The sequence below is a fragment of the Lactuca sativa genome, chromosome 7, assembly GCF_002870075.4.
Source record: "Lactuca sativa cultivar Salinas chromosome 7, Lsat_Salinas_v11, whole genome shotgun sequence".
NCBI classification, from domain to species: domain Eukaryota; kingdom Viridiplantae; phylum Streptophyta; class Magnoliopsida; order Asterales; family Asteraceae; genus Lactuca; species Lactuca sativa.
The window spans coordinates 72,783,338-72,808,889 of NC_056629.2; the positions used below are offsets into that span (position 1 = coordinate 72,783,338).

Here is a 25,552-nt window from a genome sequence, read left to right on the forward strand (position 1 = left end):
ACAAAAGTTGTACTATACGTTAAACCGAGATCATAAAAAAACGCCCAAATCTGACTTCGTATGAGGAAATTATGAATTTTTTAAGATTTGGCTTAGCAGTGCACGACCCGAAACTCAAATTTTAGTTCGAGCAGTTTTTGGCTTACACGACCTAAAAGAGTTGAATATCTCGTTAATAGGAACTCAACAGTAAAAAGACAAACGAAAACGGAGTCTGTATGAAGGAGTTGCGAATTTTTTGCGGTCATTTAACAGTCTAATCTCCTCCTACTGTTAAATTTAAGATCAGTCGAGAATTAGCCGACATAGTCTAAACGAAAATCGTAGATTATGATCCCGCCTACGTGTGGATATAACGAACATCAAAAATGGAGCTCGTATGCGAGAGTTATGATTTTTCTAAGTCGGGAGGGTGTTGTGCGAGTTTGGGTGACGTGGCGCGATCACATCCGCTTTCTCCCCAAGAAAAGCCATCAGATGATGACACACGGCACTGACTTGGCGAGTCGGTGACCCAACTCGACGAGTCCAGTTGCCTGGCAGCCTATAAATAGAGGTGTCGGGTTCCCTCATTCTTCACAACATTCCAACCTCTTCTCTATCTATATATAAACTCTCTCTCTCTAGCTCCCCCCCCCCCCCCCCCAGTAAGCCTAGGTAAATATCTAGCACCCGAAGGAAGCACCGAGAAAAGAGCCTTTCAGCTTGGGAACGCTGCTCCGACGAAGCCCGGTTTTCGAGAAAACCCGTTGTAAATGAGCTATGCCCAACCTATCTTTAGTATAGCTTATGTTTCAACATAATAATGTTATTAGGGTCTTATAATGAGTATTTGGGCTACTATTATGAGTTATATAAGTGTCGTTATAATATCTTTTTAACCACTCGCAATACGGGGAATCTGGTTTGGATGGTCGCTTGGGTTGCTGGATTCAGAAGTGTTATATGCCAAAATGATCCTGCCCTCCGGTGTTCCATGTCTACCCCTGTGTGTACATAGTGGGTGAAGAGTATTGTTTAACGCTTATATAATAGTAATAATAGTTATACTATTAATTAGTCTCGTCAAACATTAGACTAAACTCTAGTGGTAATGATACTAGGTTTTGTCCGAGGGAAATTGTTTTAACAGTAACGAAGTGTTGTCCGAGTGCCGAGTCACCACCTTATCAAGTGAGTGCATAGTTACTTTCATCTTACACATAGATATGAAGTATTTTATATATACTATGTGCTATGTGTGCATATTATCTGTATACTTGCTATTTATGATGGATGAACAATTTTATACAGGTTTTAAATGATTTAAACTGTATATGTATTTTATATCTACGAATATGTTTGGTAAAACATGGGTAGATGAAAGATGAGAGATGAAGGATGATATGAGTGAACATAGGCAACTATAGACTTAGTGCCTAATAAATAACATCAGCAGCTATGGACTTAGTGCCAATTGAATAAACGTCGGTAGCTATGGACTTAGTACCTGTTAGATAAACATTGGTAGCTATGGACTTAGTACCTGTTAGATAAACATTGGTAGCTATGGATTTAGTACCTATTAGATGAACACTGGTAGCTATGGATTTAGTACCTGATGAATGAACTTTAGCAACTATGGAATTAGTGCTTTAAGAACAAGCATTGGCAGCTATGGACTTAGTGCCTATCATATAAACCATCACTACTAGAAAGCAGCCCTTTAATGACGCGCAAACAATGACACTTGTTGATGAGGACGTGCATTTGTTTGTGCCCTAAAAAATAATGTCACTTTTGCCAAATTTGAAGGATAGAGGACACACATTTGAGCGTGCCCTAAAATTAGTGTCAAAGAAAACAAAATTAAAAACACGGAGGGCGCCTATTTTAAGTGTGTGTCCTCTGCAAACGCAACTTTATATTTTTTTTTAACTAAACGCGCGTTTTTAAAGAGGGATCTAAAATTCTAAAATTTTGAAAACCCCGTTTCTCACTCTCTCCTCTGGATCGCCTTATCTCTCATAAAATCGCACAGAGCCATTATCTCTCACCCCCCCCCCCCCCCCCCCCCCCCCCCCCCCCCCCCCCCCCCCCCCCCCCCCCCCCCCCCCCCCCCCCCCTCTCTCTCTCTCTCTAACCCAAGACACAGCCATCAGCCATTCACGACGATGTCTTATCTGCTATCTTCTTCTTGCTCCATATAATAAAATCGGCGACCAAACAATCAGGCTCACTTCTTATTTTGCTTCTCTGTCTCCCACAAAAACCCTAGTTTCTATCACCACTTCTTGAATTAGTGAATTAGGGGTTAGGGTTTGGAGTGATTTGGGGAGAAGATGGGATTGGGTAGTCTTGGAGTTGTGCGCCGGCGAGGAGCTATCAAAAATAAATATCACCCTTTTCAATGATCAATAAAGCTATTCTTGTTTCTCTCTCACACTTCCGTTCCCTTCCCACTTCTCATGTTTCTGTTCTTCATCCTTAACCCAAAAACAGGGTAGGAACAAGAATTTCCAAACAAAACCCACATACTCTTCCATCTAATTTGATCTTTTTTATGGGTATTTTATTTTCCTTTTTCTTTTGATTTTGGGATAATGGATTTCGATTACATTGAATGCGTTTCAACATCGGATGAATGAAATGAGGACGAGATCCCATACCATCATCATCGTCATCAACATCAACATCAACATCGTCAAAACAGCCATCAAAATCCCCAGATTTTATCATCAAAACTCACTATGTTAATGTCGTTTCTTCCAAAATTAATCCCACCCCCAGTGTTTACAAGCTTCTCGAATGCCCTGTTTGTACCAATTCAATGTACCCTCCAATACATCAGGTTTTCTTCATTTTTCTTATTTGATTATGCTCTTAAATGTTAAAATTCATATTATAATCATTTCAAGATTGATGTGAATTTAGGGGTTTCGGATTGTGATACATCGTTTTTTTACTTCGGTTAACAAAAAGATGATGTTGACTTTTCATGGTCAAACATATGAATTTTTTAAGTCTTGAGATTTATGTATATTTCAAGTTCTTGTACATACAAGTTGTTACCCTTTACCCTATTTTAAATGTTTTATGTTCTGCCTTTTGTTTTCATGGTCAAACAGGAAGGATAATTGGTCTCTTGAAAAAGTGTAAGTGCTTTCTCTGCAGTCCTAAATGGGAATGCTTCAGGGATCTTGGGTCTAATATCTGTTGATGAAATCTCTGTTTTAGTTGAGGTGATTTCCTTCTTCTTCTTCTTCTTCTTCTTCACTGATACCTTAATTTTTCCTATAACACCTACAATTCCTTCGTTTTTAAGATTGCTATATTTCATACTTTACCCTATTCCCTACATTTAAACTAACTCACTCTTGTTATTTTCCATGTTTGCTTGTAACAACTTTAATTATTTTCTCTGAATTGAATAGAAAATTTTGTTCTGTGATGAATTATGATGACTCACTTGATGTTTTTTGTGTGACAGGTGGTTAATAGTTTGATCTTTGCTCTATCAAACACATTGATCACAACCAACACATCTACTTCTAGAAATTCTAATTATTTTGATACTCAAGAGATGTTGCATGTTAGTTCTGGAAATGAGATGCTGATGAGTTCAATTACTGGAATGCCCTTGGTCATTTTGACCACTCTCTATATTTGTGTTGTTAATAGGTATGTTATGATTTGTGATATGAGTCACATATGGGAAAGAATATTCAACATGATATGCCTTTTCAATCAAAAAGTAAAGATGCAGATTTGGATGGTGTTATAAACAAATCTATGAATGATGAACATACAAGAACCATATCTGTCAATCAAAAGAAGCTAAAAAGAGCTAGAAAATATAAAACCTCTGCTCATGATCAATTGTCCATTGTTGTCCCTTTGAGTGTAGAAGCTGTTGGAGAGGAGACACATCAGAAAAACACAGAAGCAAGTGAAGTTCTTCCTGATGTTCCAATGGTTGAGGGACAGAATATTCAACAACGCCTTTTCAATCTAAAAGTAAAGATGCATCTTTAGATGATGTAGTAACCAAAGCTATGAATGATGAACATACAAGAACCACATCAGTCAGTCAGTAGAACGGATTGGGTTTATGCTTCAGGTATGTATGTTTTTTAATTGGTTATGTATGTTTATTTTATTTATAAAAAAACTAATAATATATATATATATATATATATATATATATATATATATATAAATGTTTTGGTTTTGCAGCCACATGGGTTCTTTAACTGCTCTCCTACAGTGGATGTTCCTCCTAGTCTTGGAGCTTATGAGTCAGATGTGAAGGAGGGCCATGTGAAAGAGACGATTGCCACCAAGTCGATTTCAAATGGGTTGATAGCTAAGCTTTGAACATCCATTCACGTGTTTGATTTGTAAGATAATGCTATGTGAATATGAATAAGTACAATCGTTGTTTGCTTTTTAAATTTCCAAATTTCAGAACACTAAGTTGCTCAACTATCTATCTTGATGAACAAGCTACCATATATGTATATGATAATAAATTTTGGTATCAGAAATGTTTGGGATAAGAACAACTCCTCTAAGCTAAGCTAGCTAGTAAGTAGTAAGATATGCTACTGAGTTTCACCTCTCTAGATTTGCTGTTTAGCAAACACATGCAAGTGGATAGCTACCAAAATTTACTAAGACTTATGATCTTCTAATAAGATCATAGAGTATTGAAGACATGTTCTTTATCAAGAACATGATTAGCTAATATCATTTTCTATAGGTTGCAGTAATATAACTTGGTGGAATCAAAAGTTGAATGTGATGGTAACTTCTACGTCACTTAGGTACTTCATATGATCGCCCAACAAGAGTTGGGAAGTGAATTCATTTGTATTTATTTACAAGCCATTTTCACTTAAAATTTGATGGATAGAAACCAATAGAAATAACCTACCTAAATTTCCTAGCTCTTGGATTAAACTAATAGAAACCAACAGAAAGAACCTATTCTATGATTATGTCACGGTTAATTCAGCCAAATTAAAACCGCAATTAAAGAGCATAAATCACATGGGATACTGTTGTCTGGAGTAACAGAAGTAAATTCAAATATCTGTCATATCTCATATGGAATCTTCCAATTTGTTGCATTTCTCTATCAGCTTAAAATATGATTTAAACTTTCGTTCTACAGATCTCGATACTAGATGGAGAAGAAGCATTAAAAGTCTTATGTGTAAGATCAAAGTCTTACTATAAGTTTTCCTAATTCAAAAATACTCTTTAAGAAAAATAAATATTCGGTTATCTTTGACTTCTTAACATTGGTAATGACAAATGCAGGGTGGGATAGCTAACAGAGCTGTTGGAGAGACTCGTATTCCTCTCTCTCTCTCTCTCTCTCTCTCATTTATGCTAGTTGTTTGATTGATTTGTCAACTCATGTAGAGATGAATGCTGGAAGCAGTAGAAGTCACTATTCAGAAAGAAGTAACAAATGAGAAAAGGTGTTATAATTTCTTTGAGAATTTACAGTTTACTGAAATCATATTTACATTTCTGAAATTATTAACTGAACAGGGGGAGACGTGGAAAGGTTGTTCTTGTGGATTTGGCACGGTCTGAGAAGATAGGTGCTGAAGGGAAAGTTCTAGAAGAAGCCAAATCCATTAACAAATCACTTTCTACACGTGGAAACGTGATCAGTTCTTTGACTTCCAGTCCACATGCTAAATCATTACACATCCCTTTTCGTGATTCCAAGCTCACTCGCCTCCTACAAGATGCTCTTGTTAGTACATGCAGGTGGAAATTTATATGGAGAGAGTAAGGTTAGCAAGTAATATTATCTTTTGTGTCTCTCATCTCTACTCTTCAGCTCTGCTTTATAATTGCAATTGGGAGTGTTTCATGTAGGGACCTTTTTGATTTATCCAAGGACAACATATAGATTAAAGAGCATAAAATGAGAAAAGGTTTCATATTTCCTTAAACCATAGACCGACATGATGGATCTACTGGGATCTGACTTACCTGTTGAAAGCGACGAAGGAATGCAGTTTGCTTGGTCAGATGGCATCATGTTGCAGGTAAAAACAATTACTACTAAACCCTAAACCCTAAAGAATATTTTATCCATTTTCCTTGTTTTTTTTTCTAGATTTTATTACATTATGTTTTGTGTTAAATGATCTATGTTCCTTTGTGTTTAAGTATTCTGGAGAGGTTAGCAGATAACAGAAATAGCATTCAGGTGGAGTTGAATGAACTCATGAAGTTGTGTAAATGGGAACGTAATGAGTGGTTTATGACAATGGAAACATCAAAATGGACACGTGAGAATTTTAAGAAGTTGATTCATAAGTATATTGTGAGTGACGATTGTGGATTTTTTGTTATAATATTTTTTTTGCTTATTTGTGCATTTTTAAGAATCAACAGCGTGTTTGAAATCACAGGATGTTCTAAAGCAACCTGTGGTGCTTATACTTACACAAGAAGCTGCTTGGAGTGGAATAAAAACAATAGCAGATCATACTTATGCTTCATTTAGTGATTCTTTTGAGAAATACAAGCAAGTTCTTGATGTTTCTTGCAATGAAACTCATTTTAAAAACAGAAGAGGTTTATATGGCCTTCACTTGGAGAAATAAAGTTGATCTTGCATTGGGAGATATACGTGTTGCAAAGTGTATCAAGTCTAACTACCCATGTGTCCCATTGGAGGAAGCTCAAGGTTCTTTACTTCTCTTACACTGTAATAATCCATATTCACACTTATTTTGCAGGCAATATAGATATTGTGAGCAAGTTCATAGAGTTAGAGTCCTTGAGTGGTGTTACTAAGGAAGAGTGGAGACAAGTGAGGCACACATTTAAAAAAAAATCAGCATAAATCTTGTTTATAGTGAGACACACAATAGGTTATTAGAACTATTAGTTTGTAAATTTATGTACGTTACAACTTCTATTGATTTGTTTTATCTTTCTATGGAACAATTATTTGTATGACATCAAATTTTATGCAATGGATTGTATTTTTTGCATATGATATTTTATTTTCTATTATGAGACATTAAATGCAAATTTAATTTCAAAATTAGTAAATCTATAAATAATATTTTTTTTAAACATTTAAAATTATTATACGCAATAATGTGTGTCATCTTCATTTATGACATAGCCTTTCTTGACAGGGGCTTTAATGATACGCAATGCGAGTCGTAAATGTGCGTTATAAGGTTACGACACGCAAATGCGTGTCGTCTTCCTTTATGACAGGGCCTTCCTTGATATGCATTGCGTATCGTATGTAACAACCGAAAAATACAACCAATTTTAACTTTTTCAAAAAAACATCTCGATTCCATAAAATCTTTACAAAAAGGTTTTCAATACAAAACATTTATCGTATTCCCAGAATCATAACACCACGAAATCATGAGGAGCGGTACGATCACGCCTTCGCCCTGCCACGATCTCCTGAAGAACCTGAAAAACATGAAACCACAACTGTAAGCCCGAAAGCTTAGTGAGATATCCCCAAAATACCAACCGCAATACCATACACGCATAACATGCCACAGCATATCCAACACTGAACAACCATGCTCTCCGGGTCTACTGTGTGACTGGTCCGCCGCACCGGCCAACAGTCCACCAGGTCCACCCTCTAAGTCTATCTGCATACATCGAGTCTGCAGTGTGATTGGTCCGCCCGTTCCGGGGCCTTCAATCCACCTGGTCCACTCTCTGAGTCTACAGTATGACTGGTCTGCCCGCACCGGGCCTTCAGTCTGTCTGGTCCACTCTCCGAGCCTTCGGCACGTCTGGTCCGCCCCTAACAGGACCTACAGCCTATCCGGACCGCTCGCTGGGCCTACGGGACAACCGGTCCGCCTTGGGTATCTTGGCCTACTGCACACAGCAGGACCCGCCTCAACCCAACTCCAGTCCAAACATCCATGTGCACATACATACATATAATCATAAGCAAATCACATACCACAAGCAGATCTAACAGATCACATAACATATAATCATCCTAACCAGGATACCGACCTAACAGGTCACTAGCATAGCACCTCCCTATCTCTCAGGATACTGATCTCAATCAGGCCTCTAACATACACCATCCTAACTCTCAAGATGCAAACATATCACCGCACAACAACATAACAATAACAGAGCAACAACTACCCGGATCTCAATCCGATAAGGGCCGGCCTTGGTGCCTTAGAGCCCGTTGATATAGTGAGGATAACTCACCTCGAAATTGCCGACAGATAATCCAAGCTACTCCGATCACTGACACGATCTCCACCACTGGTCAACCACCAATGCACTGAACTCAAAACAATAATCACAATTACTAGAATACCCCTGGAACCCACTGATCAACCCTTGGTCAAAGACAAGGTCAAAGTCAACCCCTGACTGACCTTACTCGCCGAGTCAACCTTATGACTCGCCGAGTTCCCATACTCAGAACTTCTCTCAATCAACGACCTAACTCGCCGAGTCACCCCGAGACTCGCCGTGTCCAACAACTCAGAGTCCACTCGCACACAACTCACCGAGTCATCCCTTGACTCACCGATTCTCGATTCAACCAGAGAATATCGGAACTCTTCGACAAGACTCGCCGAGTCCAAGAACAGACTCGCCGAGTCTAAGGCTATCATCAACCTACTCGCCGAGTTGTTCATACAACTCGCCGAGTTTCAGGCCATCTTCATCCGACTCGCCGAGTACCACCGATCTGAATCCATTCAGAAGCATTCCAGGCCATGCAAATGACCCAAAACATAGATCTAGCCTTATACAACTCATCCATCACGTAAACTGGCAAACTTTACGTGAATCCAAAGAGATCTAGGCCTTATTCACTTATAACTAGGGTTTGGGACATGCAAGCTTCACTAAACACTCCAACACATGGACTTTCATGCTCTCTGATTCTTCTCCATTCCAGATCTGAGGTAGCAACCTCAGATCTAACCTCTAAACTTCCAATTACATCCATAGACAAGATCCCACAAACCCCAAAATGAAGAAACAACATATAATCAGTCCATGAACGAGATATTACCTCCAATGGACGCCCCAACTGCAATGAAGTTCGAATCCAAGCAAAGCCCCTTGCCCCAAGCCTTCAATCTCACAAGATTCCTTCAACAAACTCCTCCAATGCTCCAAATACACTCCAATCTTCTTCAATCACACTTTCTAGGGTTTCTGGACTTCAAGGGGGAATAAGGAGGCTGGGGGATGGATATAATGTTCTTTTTATAGGGCTCAACCCCGAGAATTAGGGTTTTCTCCACCCAGCGCCTACTCGCCGAGTCCAACTCATAGACTCGCCGAGTCGGCTACTTAACCACGCGACCCAGTCGCGACTCTACTCGCCGAGTCCATCCATGGACTCGCCGAGTCACTCTTTCCCACTTAACACTTATAGCCCTTCAACTCTACTCTTGTCATTTCGGGATGTTACATCGTAAATGAGCATCATAAATGTGTGTCGTAAATGCATGTTGTAAATAGACGACGCGCAAAAGCGTGTCGTCTCTCGTTATGACATGGCCTTTCTTGACACACATTTACACGTCGTTTGAGCGTTTTACGACACGCATTGCGCGTCGTAAAAGGCTGTTTTTCTAGTAGTGCCTAGAAGCAATGGGCTTCAAAATGAACGAATGCAGAATAGATGATTCTTAGGGTAGATCCCTAAGAGTAAGGAAGATAGTGGGGATGGGTAGTTGGGTTGATTGTTGATGTTTAAACATAATAATTATATTATTGTGGGTTGAAAACCCTATATACTCACCAGGTTTCCCAACCTGACCCACTCAAGCTTATTTGTATCACATGTGTCGATACGAAACTACTTTACACTAAGAGATCTAAAAAAGATGTAGATCACTAGTATAAAGGAAGGTAAGTTATGTTTATGTTTATGTTTCTGTATTAACGATGACATCCTAAGGTTTTAAAAGGAATAAAAATACATTTATTCTGAAATGCTTTGATAACACATTTATCATGTTTTTCTAGGAACAAATTCCGCAACATTTTTATTAAAAGAAGTACTCTGATCTTTATAAAGCATAAACAAAATCGGTCTTTGGCCGTGAAAATGGGGATGTCACAGATTTCAGATTGGTTTTGGTTTATAAACTAAGGACCAAATAGTCCAAAAAAACCTTATTATCTATTTTTCATATGTATCTTTAACTATTTATAAATTTACTAAATTATTATTTTTAGTTATTAGAAATTTAAATTGAATATACTACTTTAAAATTACTTCTTATCAAAAGTTTTTTGTCAATGAAATATTAACTATAATATAGTTTCTTAGTATTTGTTCATAAATTATAATTTATAAAAAAATAAAAAATAGTTTCTTTATAGATTTTGCTAATATTCAAGTTTTATATTTTTCAAAATGTCTTGCCTCTTGAAAATTGAATTGTAAAAACCGATCCAACCGAATTGTAATTTGGTTGGATCGGATCAGATTTAAATTTAGTTTGGACTATTCGGATCAATGTTTTGAAAACCGAAATCTATTCAGATTCACTTGATTGGATCAGATCAAACCGATCCATCCAAACGAACACCCCTAGCTAAACATTAGTCTTAAAATGGTCTCTAGTGGGATAATACAAGAAAAATATGGAATTAGGACCTAATTTGTTAATATAACTACAAGCAAGGTAAAAAATGTAAATATAATAAGATATAACCAAATCTACATAATCATAAGGATTTAACTAGATTAATGTTATGTATATATGAAAATAATGAGTTGTATATAATTACTTTTATATAAAATTGATATTTCATATAAAAGGGAGTTTATAAAAATGGTCTCGTAACATTTTATAAATAAAGTAGTTTTTATAAAATATGATAATTTTTATATAAAAATGGAGCTTATAAGGAGATCTTGTAATATTTTATAAAAATGAGTAGTTTTATAGAATATGATTGTTTATATAAAATAAGATATTTTATATATAAAAAAAAACCTTATAAAAAAGTTATTAGCGCTTGAAAGAAACACAGGATGGAAGTAATATTTTTATGCCTTCAATAATATATACATACATAATTACATACTCATAAAAGTATAAGTATAATAGTGTATGTACAACTATATATATTAGAATGTGACCACAAAGAAATACAAGTATTGTTAAGGCTCGGAATGAAAGTGACGACAAAAATCCTAGACTTAACAATTTAAGGATATTCTGTATGAGAAACACTTAATCGCTAAGAACTCAAAAACTTAGTACAAAGCCCTCTATGCTATAACCGTTAATCCGAAAGGAACGTGGAACATTGGTATAGATTTATACGGGTTGACAGTCCCGCCTGCGGTTGCTAGCTACAACCATCGTCTGACGAGTCAAAACGAGCGTAATCGTTCGGTCACTTATATATTTCACGACGTCGATGAAGTGTCGGGATAGTCACAGTACATTTGCTCACCGTACTGCTTTACAGAGGCTTGCGTGTCCATAGTTCGGTTATAGACTCATACTAGAACCCATAAATTTTAATCTAGAAGTTTTATTGTTAAAATGGAACTTTTGAACAAAATGGATAATTTTTGAAAAAAATATTATATATAATTCGTATTTATAATATTTTCAACACGATACTCACGACTCATGATTTATTGGTTATGAACAATGAACCAAACTATTTTCCTTGTATGGGATTACAAGTGTGGACTAAATACATACTTATAATCTTAAAATATCACAAATGTATTTTTGATTATAAACCCTTGGAGTCTAAACCTATAAAGCTCACCAAAATTTTTGTTGACGTATTTTTAAAACATATGTATCTTCAGGAACTTAAAAGCTATAGGAACGCCTACAGGGTAAGGAGAATATTTCTCCTTAAATAAATCATCGACCGAATAACCGGTCCTCTTGATATATGTTTTAAAGAACCTTCAATATGTATTGGTTGTCATTTGGGATTTATTAAACAATGTATTTCTTCTTTTCATACTTTGGAAGAATGTAATGTTATTTGAATCCTGTAATACTCGATGTATGTTGTTAACTATGAACCAACGTTTCACGACGCAACCTCGGTGATTCCGCCATCGGTCAGGGTGTGACATCATATGTTACATTTGGTATCGGTTATGTGGTTTGAGGGTAATTGGTATTTGGTATTGTGAGCCACTACCAAAAATTTTTTTTGACGTTCTCGAAGAATACTTGAGAACCAATGTGAATTTTCCTTAAATTGTTGATATGTTGATTATGATGCTTTAAATAAACATTATCTTAAGAAAACCAGTGTTTTGTTCTTCCATTCAGATTAGTAAAAAAAAAAAAAGTTGGTACCTTGATCTTCAAGTAAATCGATACTTTGGGAGTTTAGATAAACACTACCTTAAGTAACAATATCACCATTATATATACATATCATATACGCTTGTAATTAAAACCCTACATTCCAAATCCTTGTAACCGTGTTTGTTGTTGCATCAAGAATTTAAGACGTGTTCTTCTTCTTCGACTTCTTCTTGTTGTTGTTCTTCTTCTTACATCAAGCAAGAATCATGGCATCCACGGAAGCAAGTCAAGTGAGTAATTCGGATTTACATGTGTATGTATTGTTTATCTTTTAGTTGCATTCTAATATAATGCAATCTTGTTTAAGTGTTGTGATTGATTACAAATAACAATTATCAATAAAATTTAAATTTTAACGAACAAGTTTTCTTTAAATTTAAAATTTCTTTTTATTGTAAAATGTTTTTTAAATTCTATAATTTCTAAATTATTAATCTGATATATGTATTTGTTAATTCATTATTGTTAGATACAAATCCTAAATCAAAGTGTCAAAATATAAAACATATTCTTATATAGTATATTATAGATTGATTGTGATTTTGATTTGTATGTGTACTATATTGTTTAGTTGATGTAATCTTGTTTAATTGTTTGGGATTTGTATATGTGTTTTATTGCTTATTTGTTTGAGAATTTATTAAGGTGGTTTAGGATATTATAATGCATGTATGTAAATTGAAATTATTTATTTTTTAATATTTTACTCCCAAATAAAACTTCACTTCACGGGGGTTGTTTGTAGTTTTGAATGTATCTATGATATAATAAAAACGGGAATTTTGTAGGATATAGCAAGTGTTGAAATTTTAGGGACCATAAGTAAAAAAGTTAAGTATTGGCTTATTTTTTACTTTTGGTCCCTAAAATTTTGACACTTGTTACTAGGCAATACTCAATTCTTATTACATTATGAATACTTTTAGGAACTACAAACAAAACCCCTAAAGTTTCATTATTAAGAGTAGAATATTAAGAATTAAGCAAACAATTAGATTGTTTATATTTGGTCCCTAAACTGTCGATACTTTTTACTTCCTACTTGTTTTCATAACTTTATAAATACTTTAGAAAGTACAAAGAGCATAATGAGTGAAAACTTGTTTGATGATAAAGATAGTTGCAAAATATTTAAGTTGTCTCAAATGGATCTTTAGTAGCTTAATAATAAATAAGATTTGAAATTTAACAAGTTATTTTACAAAAAGTATAATAACAATAGTTACAATATAAATATAAAGCAAGTAAAGAATAACTTAATTGAATCTTAATCAAACTTGCATACAAAACTTAGAGTTAATAAGTGATGTACAACATAAGTTTTTATGAACAAAAGCAACTTCTATTTCAAATGATGTTCAAGATACAAGACACACTTTCAATAAAACTCCTAACCTCTCTATTTATAGACTTTATTAGTACGACATACAAATCAGACCATGTTTAAGTATGGTGGTTATAGACGGTCATACTAAGCATGCCTTAATGGCACAATCTACCAAAATATATGCTCATGAAAAGTAAACACAAGTACATAGTTGTGATGTGGAGTTCATTGCACTTAAGATTTTCTTCAACTACGGTTGGGAGTAACTTCGCTGTCTTCGCATCATTCAAAATGATACTCTCATCATTTTTCCTTTATTGGGTTTTTATTAAAAAAAAGGTTTCAAAAACTCGTATTTAGCAAATGGAAGATTTAGAAAATTTGGACAAACATAAACATGTTACACCAATCAAGGATCATATTGCAAGAAATTCAAAGAAAACAACAAACGTATAAGAGTAAAAGAAATAACAAGCTTTGTTGTTCTTTGGTTCCTCAAGGGGAGACCTGGTAGTTAACGGAGAATGAGGATGAAATCCTTTCCTTTGTGGACACCAACAAGAAACCAATTTGAACAAGATGCTAGTCTTAAAAAGCTCTTAAGCTTTAAGCAAAACCGAAAGAATGACTTAAAGATAGAATATGAGAAACTAGTTTTAACACTTTGAGTAAAACTTGAGAGAGAGAGAGAGAGTTTATTATATGTACACACAATTAAGAATTTTTATTTATCCATAAAATACCCATGTTCTTAAGAAAGAGTTGTTAGTGCATCCCACAACGGTGCAACACGGTCTTATAAGTGGCTATATATGTTGGAGTCTCCCTTATCTCCATAAGGGCTCTTCTGGAGAGATAATCTCGGGCTCCACATGTATTTTTCATGGTATCATAATCGGTGTCCTGTACCACTGTGTCTCAGCACATCCATATTTATCCTCATTGAGTCTCTTATCCGAAGGGGGAGTGTTAGTGTATCTCATATCGGTACGACACAGTCTTATAAGTAGTTATATATGTTGAAGTTCCTCTTCTCTCCACAAGGTCTCTTTTAAAGAGATAATCTTGGGCTCAACATATATTTACAATGTATCAGAGTTGACATCCCGTACCATCGTGGCTCAGCACATTCTTGTTTATCCTCATCGAGCCTCTGACTCCGAGGGGGAGTGTTAATGTATCTCACATTAGTGCAACACGGTCTTATAAGTAGCTATATATATATATATATATATATATATATATATATATATATATATATGTTGGAGTCCACTTCTCTCTACAATGGCTTTTTTGGAGAGATAATATTAGGCTCCACATATATTTATATGAATCTAGAAAAGGCATTGATATTGTTTATGACTTTGTTGTTAGTGACATGTTTGATTATGGTTTAATGCATTATCAGTTTATAGGTGAATGATTGTCATTGAAATGATATCTTAGGTATATTTAATAGCAATGTACTTTATATAATGACTTGATCTCATAAAAGATATTTTATTTTGTATTTTTCCGGAATAAACCTAAAATTTATTTATTTTTTCTAAAAAAGACATTATATTTTTTTTTTCTTTTTTCGGTCCGACCCTTTTAGTTGCTTTTTCCCAAAAAAAAATTGTAAAATGTAAGGTTTTTTTTAAGGAAAACTAAAAAAGTTGAGTGTTTATTTGGAAACAATTTGAAGTTTGATGATTTTTTTTTTTAAAAAAAAAAAGACAAAGTTAAGGGTTTTTTTCGAAAAAAAATACAAGTACCTGCTTACTTAAATGTCATAATTGAATGTATAACCGAAGGTGTTCCACATAAGAAGTTATATGTGACAAATGATAATGTACTACCATTTGTCTATTTATTATAATATTTTACTTATGTTGGTATATTTATTATAACATCTTAATTTCAACGTGTTTAAAAGTATAATGCTCTTCTGACATAAAGGCAAAAAGTAGAGTGCTATAAACAAAGGTATGTTGTTATTCTTTTTGTTACAAAAGATTCACTAAATGAGAGTAAATTTCTATTTCTTAAACAAGTGGTTTCAAATAATTAAATTTGGAGGACTTTAATAAGTTGTAAAACTAATAATCTTCATTGCCTCATGCTCTAAATAAGAAACATCATGAAAGTACATTGCCCTTTTTTGCATTTAGCTCCATTATTTGACTTATTTGACCGAATTGAATTTTCTTTTGGTTTTGCGGAGTGAATCCGATGACAAAATCATAGCATTATGTGCTAACAACCCTAAATTTCGTCAATACACTTAAATCAACGAACTTCTTGCTCATCATCTTGCTAAAGTTCATCGTTTCTTTGAGGATTGTGTTTGTAAATTTGCATATAATTTTTTTTGTTATATGTTTTTATTCGCAAAGTATACCCCAAATCAAGTTGATATATACAGGAATAATGAGAACATATATGTGAAGGTGAATGATTTCATCTTTTCTCATGTGAGTAATCCAAACTTTGGCATATTTTAAGCTACACTCTTTTTTTGTATTTTTGTGGTACCTAAAACACTATGTAATTTAGCTTTTTATTAATTGGATTGGATAAAACAATTTTGACTTTTTTATCGAGTGATTTAGCTGGACTGATTAACTTGCAAGAATTTAATTATATATTCGGGGAAGCAGCAATAGTATCATCTCCACTCTGTTTAAAACATGTTTTGCTAAGTCAATTGCAAATTATGCACCCCATAATAACAATTTACTTCTGAATCAGAAGTACATTGTTATTATATAATCGGTCTTAAAAGTTTGTTCCTAATTTTCTATAGTGTTAGTAACGCAAAAACTAATTGCCAGTAGAGTCAATTGCAAGAAACAACAATGTACTTTCATTAATTTGTTTATTATATCGTCCCACTTTCAATTCTTCCCATTCTAGCATTATACTTTCATAAATCTACCAATTATAAAAATAACATTTTTAGAGCATGATTGACTTTTGCAACCGTCATTTTTTTTTTCTATTTTCTATATTCTATTTGATTAATGTTTTGTAAAATGATTTTTTTTTTTAAAATTTGTCGCTTCATGCGACGGTTTAGGGTTTACAATCTGTTTTTGAAGCTTTCCCCTTATTTTTGGTGATTGGGATTAAAATAATGTTTACGTTATCAAGAAAGGAAAACTCAATAGTATCTTTGTGAAGAGACAAAGAACATGCTTTTCCAGATGCTTGTTTCTACAGACCATACATTCAGTGATATATTTGACGTCCTTTGTTTGCATGTTCCAGAAATAGTGAAAATCAAAATCCAAGAGAGGATGATGGTATACATTTTTACTCCATTTTTAATATATATATATATATATATATATATATATATATATATATATATATATATATATATATATATATATATATATATATATATATATATATAACTTTATTGTTTGTTTGTTTCAAAAATTTCTCTTACATGAAGTAATGACTTTATTTCCTTTGCCACATTCTTTTTGCTGAAAATGGTTGCTCTTATAATTTTATTGTTTGTTTGTCTCAAAAAAAATTTATCACACCATAAATATTTATATTCTATTGATGAAATAGTCCCAAAGTCCAGAAGGAAAGGTTAAGAGACTCAATTGACGTTTACAAATTCGAGAAAAACATTTTAAAAACATCAACAATAAGGTAAATATTCATATTTTCTAGAATAATTCTTCTGTTTACTACTTTTGGTTGATTACAGTTATATTTCATTCAAACTTGCTGCGACTTTTTTTTTTACCTTTTTTATTAATTTAAACAAAACTAAAACAACTATTTATTGGACCTCATTAAAATTTGTTGTTTTTTAAGGTGTAAAATCGGTTCGTTTAAGTATGATAAGAAAAACTGGGCCCAACAGTGTAATATCTATTACGACTCGGCCCATTTACGATCAAACACCCTTAAAACCCTAGAAAATTTCCAAGGCGAAGGAGTTCTCTGTCGCCATTAATCCATTGTCGTCTTCACAGCGCTAATTCCACAGCAGGTTTGAAGCTTCCATCTTTTATTAATCATTCGATCTCGAACAATCATACACCGTTGTTTAATCGCTACACGTTTGTTTTTTAGAATTTAGTACAATCCCTGAATCAGCGCTTTGTCTGTGCTCTTTCTTTAGAATTTAGCACAATATGATTTAAATTAGGCGTTTATATACGCTCAAGCTCACGCAAATTTCATTGCTTTTAAGGTTTAATGCTTGTCATTTTAGTGTATCCGATCCGATATTACGGTTTACATTCTTCAACTTTGTGGTTCGAACTTTTAAACATGCTTCATTTGATCTGCGAAAATTGTTCCATACTCATGTAATCAGTATGTTAAAAGATTCTTTAAACAACGAAGAAAATGACAATAGTGATGATCAGGTGAACAAATGATCATGAAGATGAAATCGAATGACTTGTAACATATACAATTTGATTTAGCTTTCAAAAAGTAGACAATTAACCATCTTTCTTTATGCTATTTGAAGAACTCAATGGCTGTTCCTAAACTGGATAAGAAGATTGTCAAGAAGAGAGTCAAGAAATTCAAGAGGCCCCACAGTGACTGGAAAATCTGCGTAAAGGTATGTAGAATCATCTGACTATACTTTGGAATTGTTTTTACAGAAATGCAAAAAAAAAAAAAAAAAGACATTTTTCTTTGAAATAGTTTCAAAATCTTGTTTATTGCACTCAAATTTATAATCTTTTTGTTGCAGGAAAACTGGCGTAGACCCAAGGGTATTGATTCAAGGGTTAGGAGGAAGTTTAAAGGAGTAACTCTTATGCCCAATATTGGTTATGGATCCGATAAAAAAACTCGCCACTATCTTCCAAATGGCTTCAAAAAGTTTGTTGTTCACAATGCAAAAGAATTGGAAGTCCTCATGATGCACAATAGGTACTTTTACTTTGACTAATAATCAAATGTGTAAAATACCCTTTTAATAATGTTATATGTAATTATGTTGATTTGATTTAGGACATATTGTGCTGAAATTGCACACAATATATCTACAAGAAAAAGGAAGGATATAGTGGAAAAAGCAGCACAGTTGGATATTGTGGTTACTAACAAATTAGCAAGGTTGAGGAGCCAAGAAGACGAGTAAAATTATTGCTTATATTTGTTCTTGTAAGTTGTGTTGGGTTGGATGTTTTGTGGGATTTTGAGAAATTTAAGAACATGTTTAAATTTGGTTTAAATCTATTGAATCTTGTTTTTTTTGTTAAAATTTGTCTTAAAGTTATCATTAATGACACTAACACGAAGACATAGTCTTGAAAGACGAGGTTGACTGGGATGGTGAGTTTATGGTCTAGATGAATGTAAATGTCAATCATGTGAAGTGGCCAAAATAGAAGGGAACTCTAAATAGAAATCAAATTCAAAGAAGAAATGCTTTAAAGTTATTACTTATTAGTTATAATGAAATATAAGAGAGATGAAGAATGCACTTCAATGCTTGTGCAAGTAGTTATGATGAAAGTATAATGCTTAAATATGTAACGTGACAATGGTTGGAATTAAGAATGAAATCCTTAAGCAGATGGGTCCATGAAGCAATTTTAAAGTAGCATAAATTGGTATATGAAGTGTGTCTCGGTGATAAGATTTGCTTCAGATTGCTAATATTTTGGCAAAGCACCATGAAATAACTCGAGTTGGTACATATACATATTTATGATTGGTTAACGTGTGTGAGACACTTCTAATAATGACAAGGATAGATTATCTGAACAATATGATTTACTCGCATGTAACAAATTTGAGTTATGTTGGGTTTGTTGCTTGATTTGAAGAAGAGACAAAAATGAATCAACTTAGTATAGGATATGTGGAAGAACACTCCAAACATAAATCAAATTGATAAGTTTGACTCGTTGCGAAGAGTTATATTTAGCCTTAAGAAATTGATTATGAGGAAACATTTTCGCTAATAGTAATAATAAAATCTATTAGGATATTGCTTCCCATAACAACATTTCATGCTTATAAAATATGAAAAATGGATGTGTAAGCTTGAAAAGTCAATTTATGAACTTAAACAAGCATCTGACAGCTGAAATCTTTGCTTCGATGAGAAAGTCAAAGAGTTTGATTTTTCAAGAAACGACTATGAGTCATGTGTTTATGTTAAAGCTAGTGGGAGTCTTGTTGTTTCCTTTATTATGTATGTTGATGATATATTACTCATATGAAACGATGACCCAACTTTACAAAGTGTAAAAACTTGGTTTGGGAAATGTTTCCTAATAAAGAATTGGGAGATGCAACATACATACTAGGTATAAAAACCTATAGGGATAGATCTAGGTGACTCACTGGATTGAGCCAACATACATATATAGATAAAAACTAGAAGAAATTCAAGATGCAAGACTTTAAGAAAGGGTTTGTGCCTATGCAACATGGTGTGACATTGAGCATATATTAGTGTCCAAGCTCTAGTGATGAACTAGAGAAAATGAGTCGAGTCTCATATACTTTTGCTATATGATCGATCATGTACACCATGATATATACTAGGCCTAATGTATCGTGTTCCTTGAGTATGACGAGTCGTTATCAGGTCAACCCTGGTGAAAATAATTGGATCGCAGTCAAGAACATTCTTAAGTATCCAAGGAAGATGAATGGCATGTTCTTGGTCTGTGGTGATATGGAGGAGCTCAGTGTAAAGGCTTATATTGATGCTAGTTTCTAGGTCGATAGAGATGATTCTCGATCACAATTTGGATTCGTGTTCTTGATGAATGGGGGGACCAGTAGCATGGAGAAGTTCCAACCAAGATAAAGTGGCGGATTCTGCGACAAAGTCTAATTATATTGCAGCTGATGAAGCTGTAAAGGAGGCTATGTAACTGAAGAAGTTCATCACTGGTCTCAGTATTGTCCTAGCATTGATGGTTGTGTTGAGATCTTCTGTGATAATGAAGGTGAAGTCACCTTAACTAAAGAACCCATATCGTATAAGCGCTCAAGACATATACTGAGAAAGTACCACTATCTCAAGAGCTTGTTTAAGAAGGAGACACCATAGTGAGCAGAGTATCATCATAAGAGAACCTTGCCTACCCGTTCACCAAACCATTATCACAAACCAAGCATAATTGTCATACCAGATTGATATTCATTAGAGTTGCTAGTGGATTGGTCTGATTGTTTTTGTTTAGTTTTGAATTATTTTGGAACTTATATAATGTAAATTATATCTAACATGATGATTATTATGTGGAGACTTAATAATATGCCATATTGCAATCATTTTCATTAATTTATCATTATGTTCCTTTCACATGTTTTAACCAGCTTCCATAATATTAATTTACTCACTCCTCCACACTTGGTCATACTTCCGTAATTAATTAGTGATTTAAGACTGCCATGAAGTATTGTAGAATATCCATGGAGATGAATATAACAAGGAGATGCGACTAATGCTCATGGGGTACTTAATGAAGATTAAGTATTGGAGTAACCCACATTTAAAGATTAATTCATGGAAATTGTCACGTGTAATTCTAAGATGTTAATATCTTATATTCTTCAAATAGAGATGCATGCGACTTTTGTTCAACAGTCTGTTGCTTTGGTATTCTCCAAAGTAGTTCAACAATTATGCTTTGGTATTCTTCAACAGTCTGTTATGCTTTGGTATTCTCCAACGTTGTTCAATAGTCTGTTATGTTAATATATTATATTCTTCAAACTATTTACACATTGTTCAAAAAATGATCAGAGTCAAGGTATTCTCAAAACACCAGAGTAATTTGTAAACATTTATTGCAGGATAAATCTTCAGGGGATGTAGTGCAATCAAGTCGGACCATTCCTTTTGAAAACTGAAGTACATGAAACCATAAACATAAAACTATAAGCACAAAGCTTAGTGAGTTCCCCAAAGTGCCACACACAACCAAACAATTATAGATATTGCATGTTGGGTCCACAACCTCCTAGTTAGATTACCCTGGCCCATAACCTCCCAGTTGGATTGCAATATATACTGCATACTGGGTCCACAACCTCCGGTTGGATTACCCTGACCCACAACCTCTCGGTTGGATTGATATACATATTGCAACTGGGTCCACAACCTCCTGGTTGGATTATCCTGACCTACAACGTCTCGATTGGATTGCCACTCTAGCCCACAATCTCCCAATGGATTGCCCCAGGTTTGTTGGCTTACAGCATAAAGTAGTACAACCTCAACCCAACCACACTATATAACATATAAACATATAACTAGCAAGTACAAGTAATCATACATATCTACAAATCTAACATATAATTTGTTGGGTTTTGAACACTTTAACACTCCTATGGTGCACATGTAACCCTATATGCTTTGGATCTAAGTTTTCTCTAATTATACATACAATTTCAATTTTCCAAAGCATACATCCTAACTAGCATGTCATTGAAGATATACAACATAAAACCAAGTTAGATGAATACCTCTTGATATAGCTAATAGTTATTGGCCTTTAAAAACTTTAGCACCTCAAATGTGATGCCTCTAATGTGTCACAAACACCGAATGCAAGAGGAGGCTTATGAGAAGTGGCTAGGTATCACCAAAATCGGTTATGGTTCTTCACAAGAATGTATGAACCGATTTTAGGAGTTAAGGGGTTGCTTTTATAGTGTGGCAAGACTAGGGTTACATCCATGCAAACCCTAATTCACCATGACCCTTCATATTTCTTAGGCCCTTTTGGTTTAAACCTTCATGGACTATCATATAGGTTTAGCCCATCCTAATCAACCATGGATCATTATCCCATACTATAAGTATTACTGATTTACTTAATCAGTCCCCGTAAATTTAATCAGTCTCTTTTGATCACTAAATTAATTCCAAATCAATTCTTGATCAATACTAATTAAATGATACGATTTATCAATTAATATATTATACTTATAATATATTAATAAATCACAAATAACCACTTCCTCAAAAGTCCATCCTATCAAATTGCTCTGGTGACGGCAACCCAAAAGGACCATGCTACTATCGGGTCAAGTACATACCAGTTATAGTTATGGGCTTAGACACATAATCCAACATAATCAATATAGCATCATCCTATACAATGTTGTAAAACTTGGCTAACTCGGGTGAATACTCAGCCGAATACTCGGAATCAGCCTCTTATCGATGTGAGTTAAGCCAACTCGGTGAAATAACTCGGAAATTGGTCAAAATCTATAAAAATCATACCAAATCGGTCAAACTCAGCCGAGTACTCAGACCAACTCGGTGAAACTCGGGCAACTCGGTCAAACTTTTCCAACTCGGTCAAACTTGATCAAAGGGCTAAAATTGTCATAAAAAGAGAAAAAATCAAGAATTTCAAGATTAATATGTATAATACACTTAATCATTTATTATTTAACACACACATATGTGATTATTTTATTATTTAACACACACGAAGTGAGACAATTGTGTATATTCTAGTTTTTATGTATTGACATGTATCTAATTTTGTTATATACTTCAATCAACTTATGGTTTTAACTTATGATTTTGACATGTATAATTTCCATAAAAATATTTCTACATGAATTACCAAATCCGATTACTCCTGAGTACTTGCTACTCGGCAGTCAACCGAGTAAGTACCGAATAACGAGTTCTACAACCTTGATCCTATATACCAGGATATATAACCTAGCGGGCTGACATTGGTGCCTTCGACCCACGAGTACAACGAGGAGAAACTCACCTGAAATGAAGAACCCATAACACTGTGACAAGTTTCCCTTCTGCACTGATTCCTCCCACGAGCCCTCTATCACCAAATCATGGAAGAATCTTAGTCAACAACCGAAATCATTCAAGTTTGATCCAAAGTCAAGCTGGTCAAAAAGTCAACAGTCAATGAAAGTCAACAATTTAAACCGCCCCTAATGACATGACCATCTATGGCTCACGTCGTGAGCCACTAAGGGACAAAATAGTTGAGGCGCATGATCCTCACGATGTGACATGCAAAGCCTCACGTCGTGAAATCAGTATGAATGACATTTTGATCCATAAACTTCTTAATCAATTAAGCCACTAATCCATCTTTTCTAGAAGGCTTCCTAACACCCTAAGGGTCATAAAAATTGATGCTTTAAGGTCTTGCATGTCCAATACAAGACTTGAGCACAAACTAGGGTATTCATGAAGAAAAAGGGGATCAAATCTCAAGGATGAACTTAAACATCATCCAGACTTTAGAACCATTACATATAATCACCAAGGGACTCTAAGGACCTATAAAGTTGCTAACTTTATGGAGTCCGAACCCTCTAACTCTTATTGCCATGGATAAACATGCATAAATCCTTAGATCTAGCAACAAGGAATCAAAAAATCTTGAATCTTGGTAACTCACAATGGTCCAAAGATGTTGCTAGAGGCTGCAAAAGGAACTTCCAAGTTGAATCTATACTCCAATGGTGTTCTCTTTTTCTTTAAGCCATCAAAACTCCACCAAAAGCTCAAAAATCACAAAGAGAGGCTAGGGTTAGGTTTTTTCTGTGCTTAGGGACGAAGGAGGCTATTGAGGAACCTTAAAATGAAGTTTACGGGGTTTAAATACGAAGGAAACCCTAAAAGATCATGGGCTTGGACTGCAGCACATCTTACATCGTAAGCTCCTATTGCTCACGCCGTGAGCTCAATCTAAATCAACATTCTCATTTAATCTCTTGTCACATTGTGACCTTTTTATGGTAATGTCGTAACACTTGGTTTTACCCCAAAACAAAGCCTTTGACCCTTTGAAATCCTAAACCAATCGGTTTTGAAAACCGGGTGTTACACTAAAAAGTAAGGATATATTACTATTATAGTGTCATTGTTTAGAATTCATTATTGTTACACAAAAGCATGGTGAATGCCAAAATGTGCAATATATATAAACTGTAGTCAAGTAACATCCATTCGTGCATGTTCAAAGACTACCAAAAGTTCCATACCTAAACCATTACACCGACAAGCACCAAAACTATACAACACTTGTAATTACTACGCACACTTCCCAAACCTCACATCCCTACCCCTTTCTACTATTCCGTGGGAATAATAATGCCGAAAAAAGAGCATAAATGACATCGATGACCAAAACGTGTATGACTACAATTTTGTTTTTAGCTGACTCAATTTACTCCTCAAGACAATCAACTTGGCTTCAAAGAGCTCCTCATCCTTCACCATTGCCAAATCCATCTCCTTAAACTTTAGTTTTGTACGATCTGACCCCTATGATCCTCCCTTTTGTTAAGGTCAAATTTCAGTCCAAACATCATATACCTATAACGTTCTTTCTCAATAGGATGGTTAATCCATCGAAAGTAACCCTGATAAAATTTAGGGTTAGGGTTTCCAAGATTTCAGAGTTTTGTGTCGATTCTCCAACATTACAAAAATTAAAAATCTTGAACAAGAAATATACCATTGGATTAGGACAATTTTAGAACTTCCTTTCATGGCTAGGGTTAGGGATGGTGCACGATATTCTTTTCTTTACTTGGAACAATAAATTTCACAACGATATTACAAGATTTGATTTGTTTTGACTGCTATTATTGGAATTTTGTGTGGATGATGACATTCTTTCTTATCTGAATCGGTGCATCAAAGATATAAGCATGGACAGAGCTTTATTAGAGCGAGGCCCCCCTCCCCCCTGATTTTTTTGTAACAAATAGCCCCTTATACTTTCAATTTATATATATTAGACCAAAAAATATAAAATTTTGACAATGCCCCCACGCTCAACGATTTTTATCATGGTTCTAAAAAGCCCGCCATGGCGCGCCTCAAGGCGTGCCATGGCGTGAGGCGTGGTGTAGTCGTTACGAAAACGTC

The 25,552-nt window shown here is 34.6% G+C and overlaps 2 protein-coding genes across 5 annotated transcripts; both read left to right on the forward strand.

Moving 5' to 3' along the window:
• The first annotated feature begins 2,091 nt into the window (after positions 1-2,091).
• LOC111881656 (midasin) lies at positions 2,092-6,984 on the forward strand. 3 transcript variants are annotated; one of them, XR_002846904.3, is made up of 12 exons: positions 2,092-2,830; positions 3,108-3,221; positions 3,470-3,660; positions 3,887-4,099; positions 4,216-4,379; positions 5,156-5,197; positions 5,305-5,338; positions 5,410-5,468; positions 5,542-5,792; positions 5,878-6,050; positions 6,175-6,331; positions 6,420-6,984. XR_002846904.3 is itself a non-coding variant. In XM_042896695.2 (4 exons), the coding sequence occupies exons 2-4, from the start codon at positions 6,034-6,036 to the stop codon at positions 6,612-6,614; spliced, it is 369 nt and encodes a 122-aa protein (XP_042752629.1). In that variant the 5' UTR covers positions 5,480-5,792; positions 5,878-6,033; the 3' UTR covers positions 6,615-6,984. The 3 variants fall into 3 exon arrangements, 1 of the variants encoding a protein (XP_042752629.1); XR_006185189.2 differs by having other exon boundaries at positions 5,305-5,468; XM_042896695.2 differs by lacking the exons at positions 2,092-2,830; positions 3,108-3,221; positions 3,470-3,660; ... (3 more) ...; positions 5,305-5,338; positions 5,410-5,468 and having other exon boundaries at positions 5,480-5,792.
• Positions 6,985-17,557: 10,573 nt separating this feature from the next.
• On the forward strand, positions 17,558-18,913 carry LOC111881663 (60S ribosomal protein L32-1). Of its 2 annotated transcripts, none has more exons than XM_023878060.2 (4): positions 17,558-17,677; positions 18,167-18,262; positions 18,398-18,579; positions 18,661-18,913. In XM_023878060.2, exons 2-4 carry the CDS (start codon positions 18,173-18,175, stop codon positions 18,788-18,790), a joined length of 402 nt encoding a protein of 133 aa, XP_023733828.1. In that variant the 5' UTR covers positions 17,558-17,677; positions 18,167-18,172; the 3' UTR covers positions 18,791-18,913. The 2 variants fall into 2 exon arrangements, with proteins under 2 accessions (XP_023733828.1, XP_023733829.1); XM_023878061.3 differs by having other exon boundaries at positions 17,626-17,673.
• Positions 18,914-25,552: the final 6,639 nt, after the last annotated feature.

Bases quoted from the DNA above. Each gene is read 5' to 3' on its own strand.
- LOC111881656 (XM_042896695.2), top strand. The intron at 6,332-6,419 runs GTGAGTGACGAT...TTGAAATCACAG, and splicing joins AGTTGATTCATAAGTATATT to GATGTTCTAAAGCAACCTGT.
- LOC111881663 (XM_023878060.2), top strand. From the start codon at position 18,173: ATGGCTGTTCCTAAACTGGATAAGAAGATTGTCAAGAAGAGAGTCAAG. The intron at 18,263-18,397 runs GTATGTAGAATC...TTTTTGTTGCAG, and splicing joins ACTGGAAAATCTGCGTAAAG to GAAAACTGGCGTAGACCCAA. The intron at 18,580-18,660 runs GTACTTTTACTT...GATTTGATTTAG, and splicing joins GTCCTCATGATGCACAATAG to GACATATTGTGCTGAAATTG.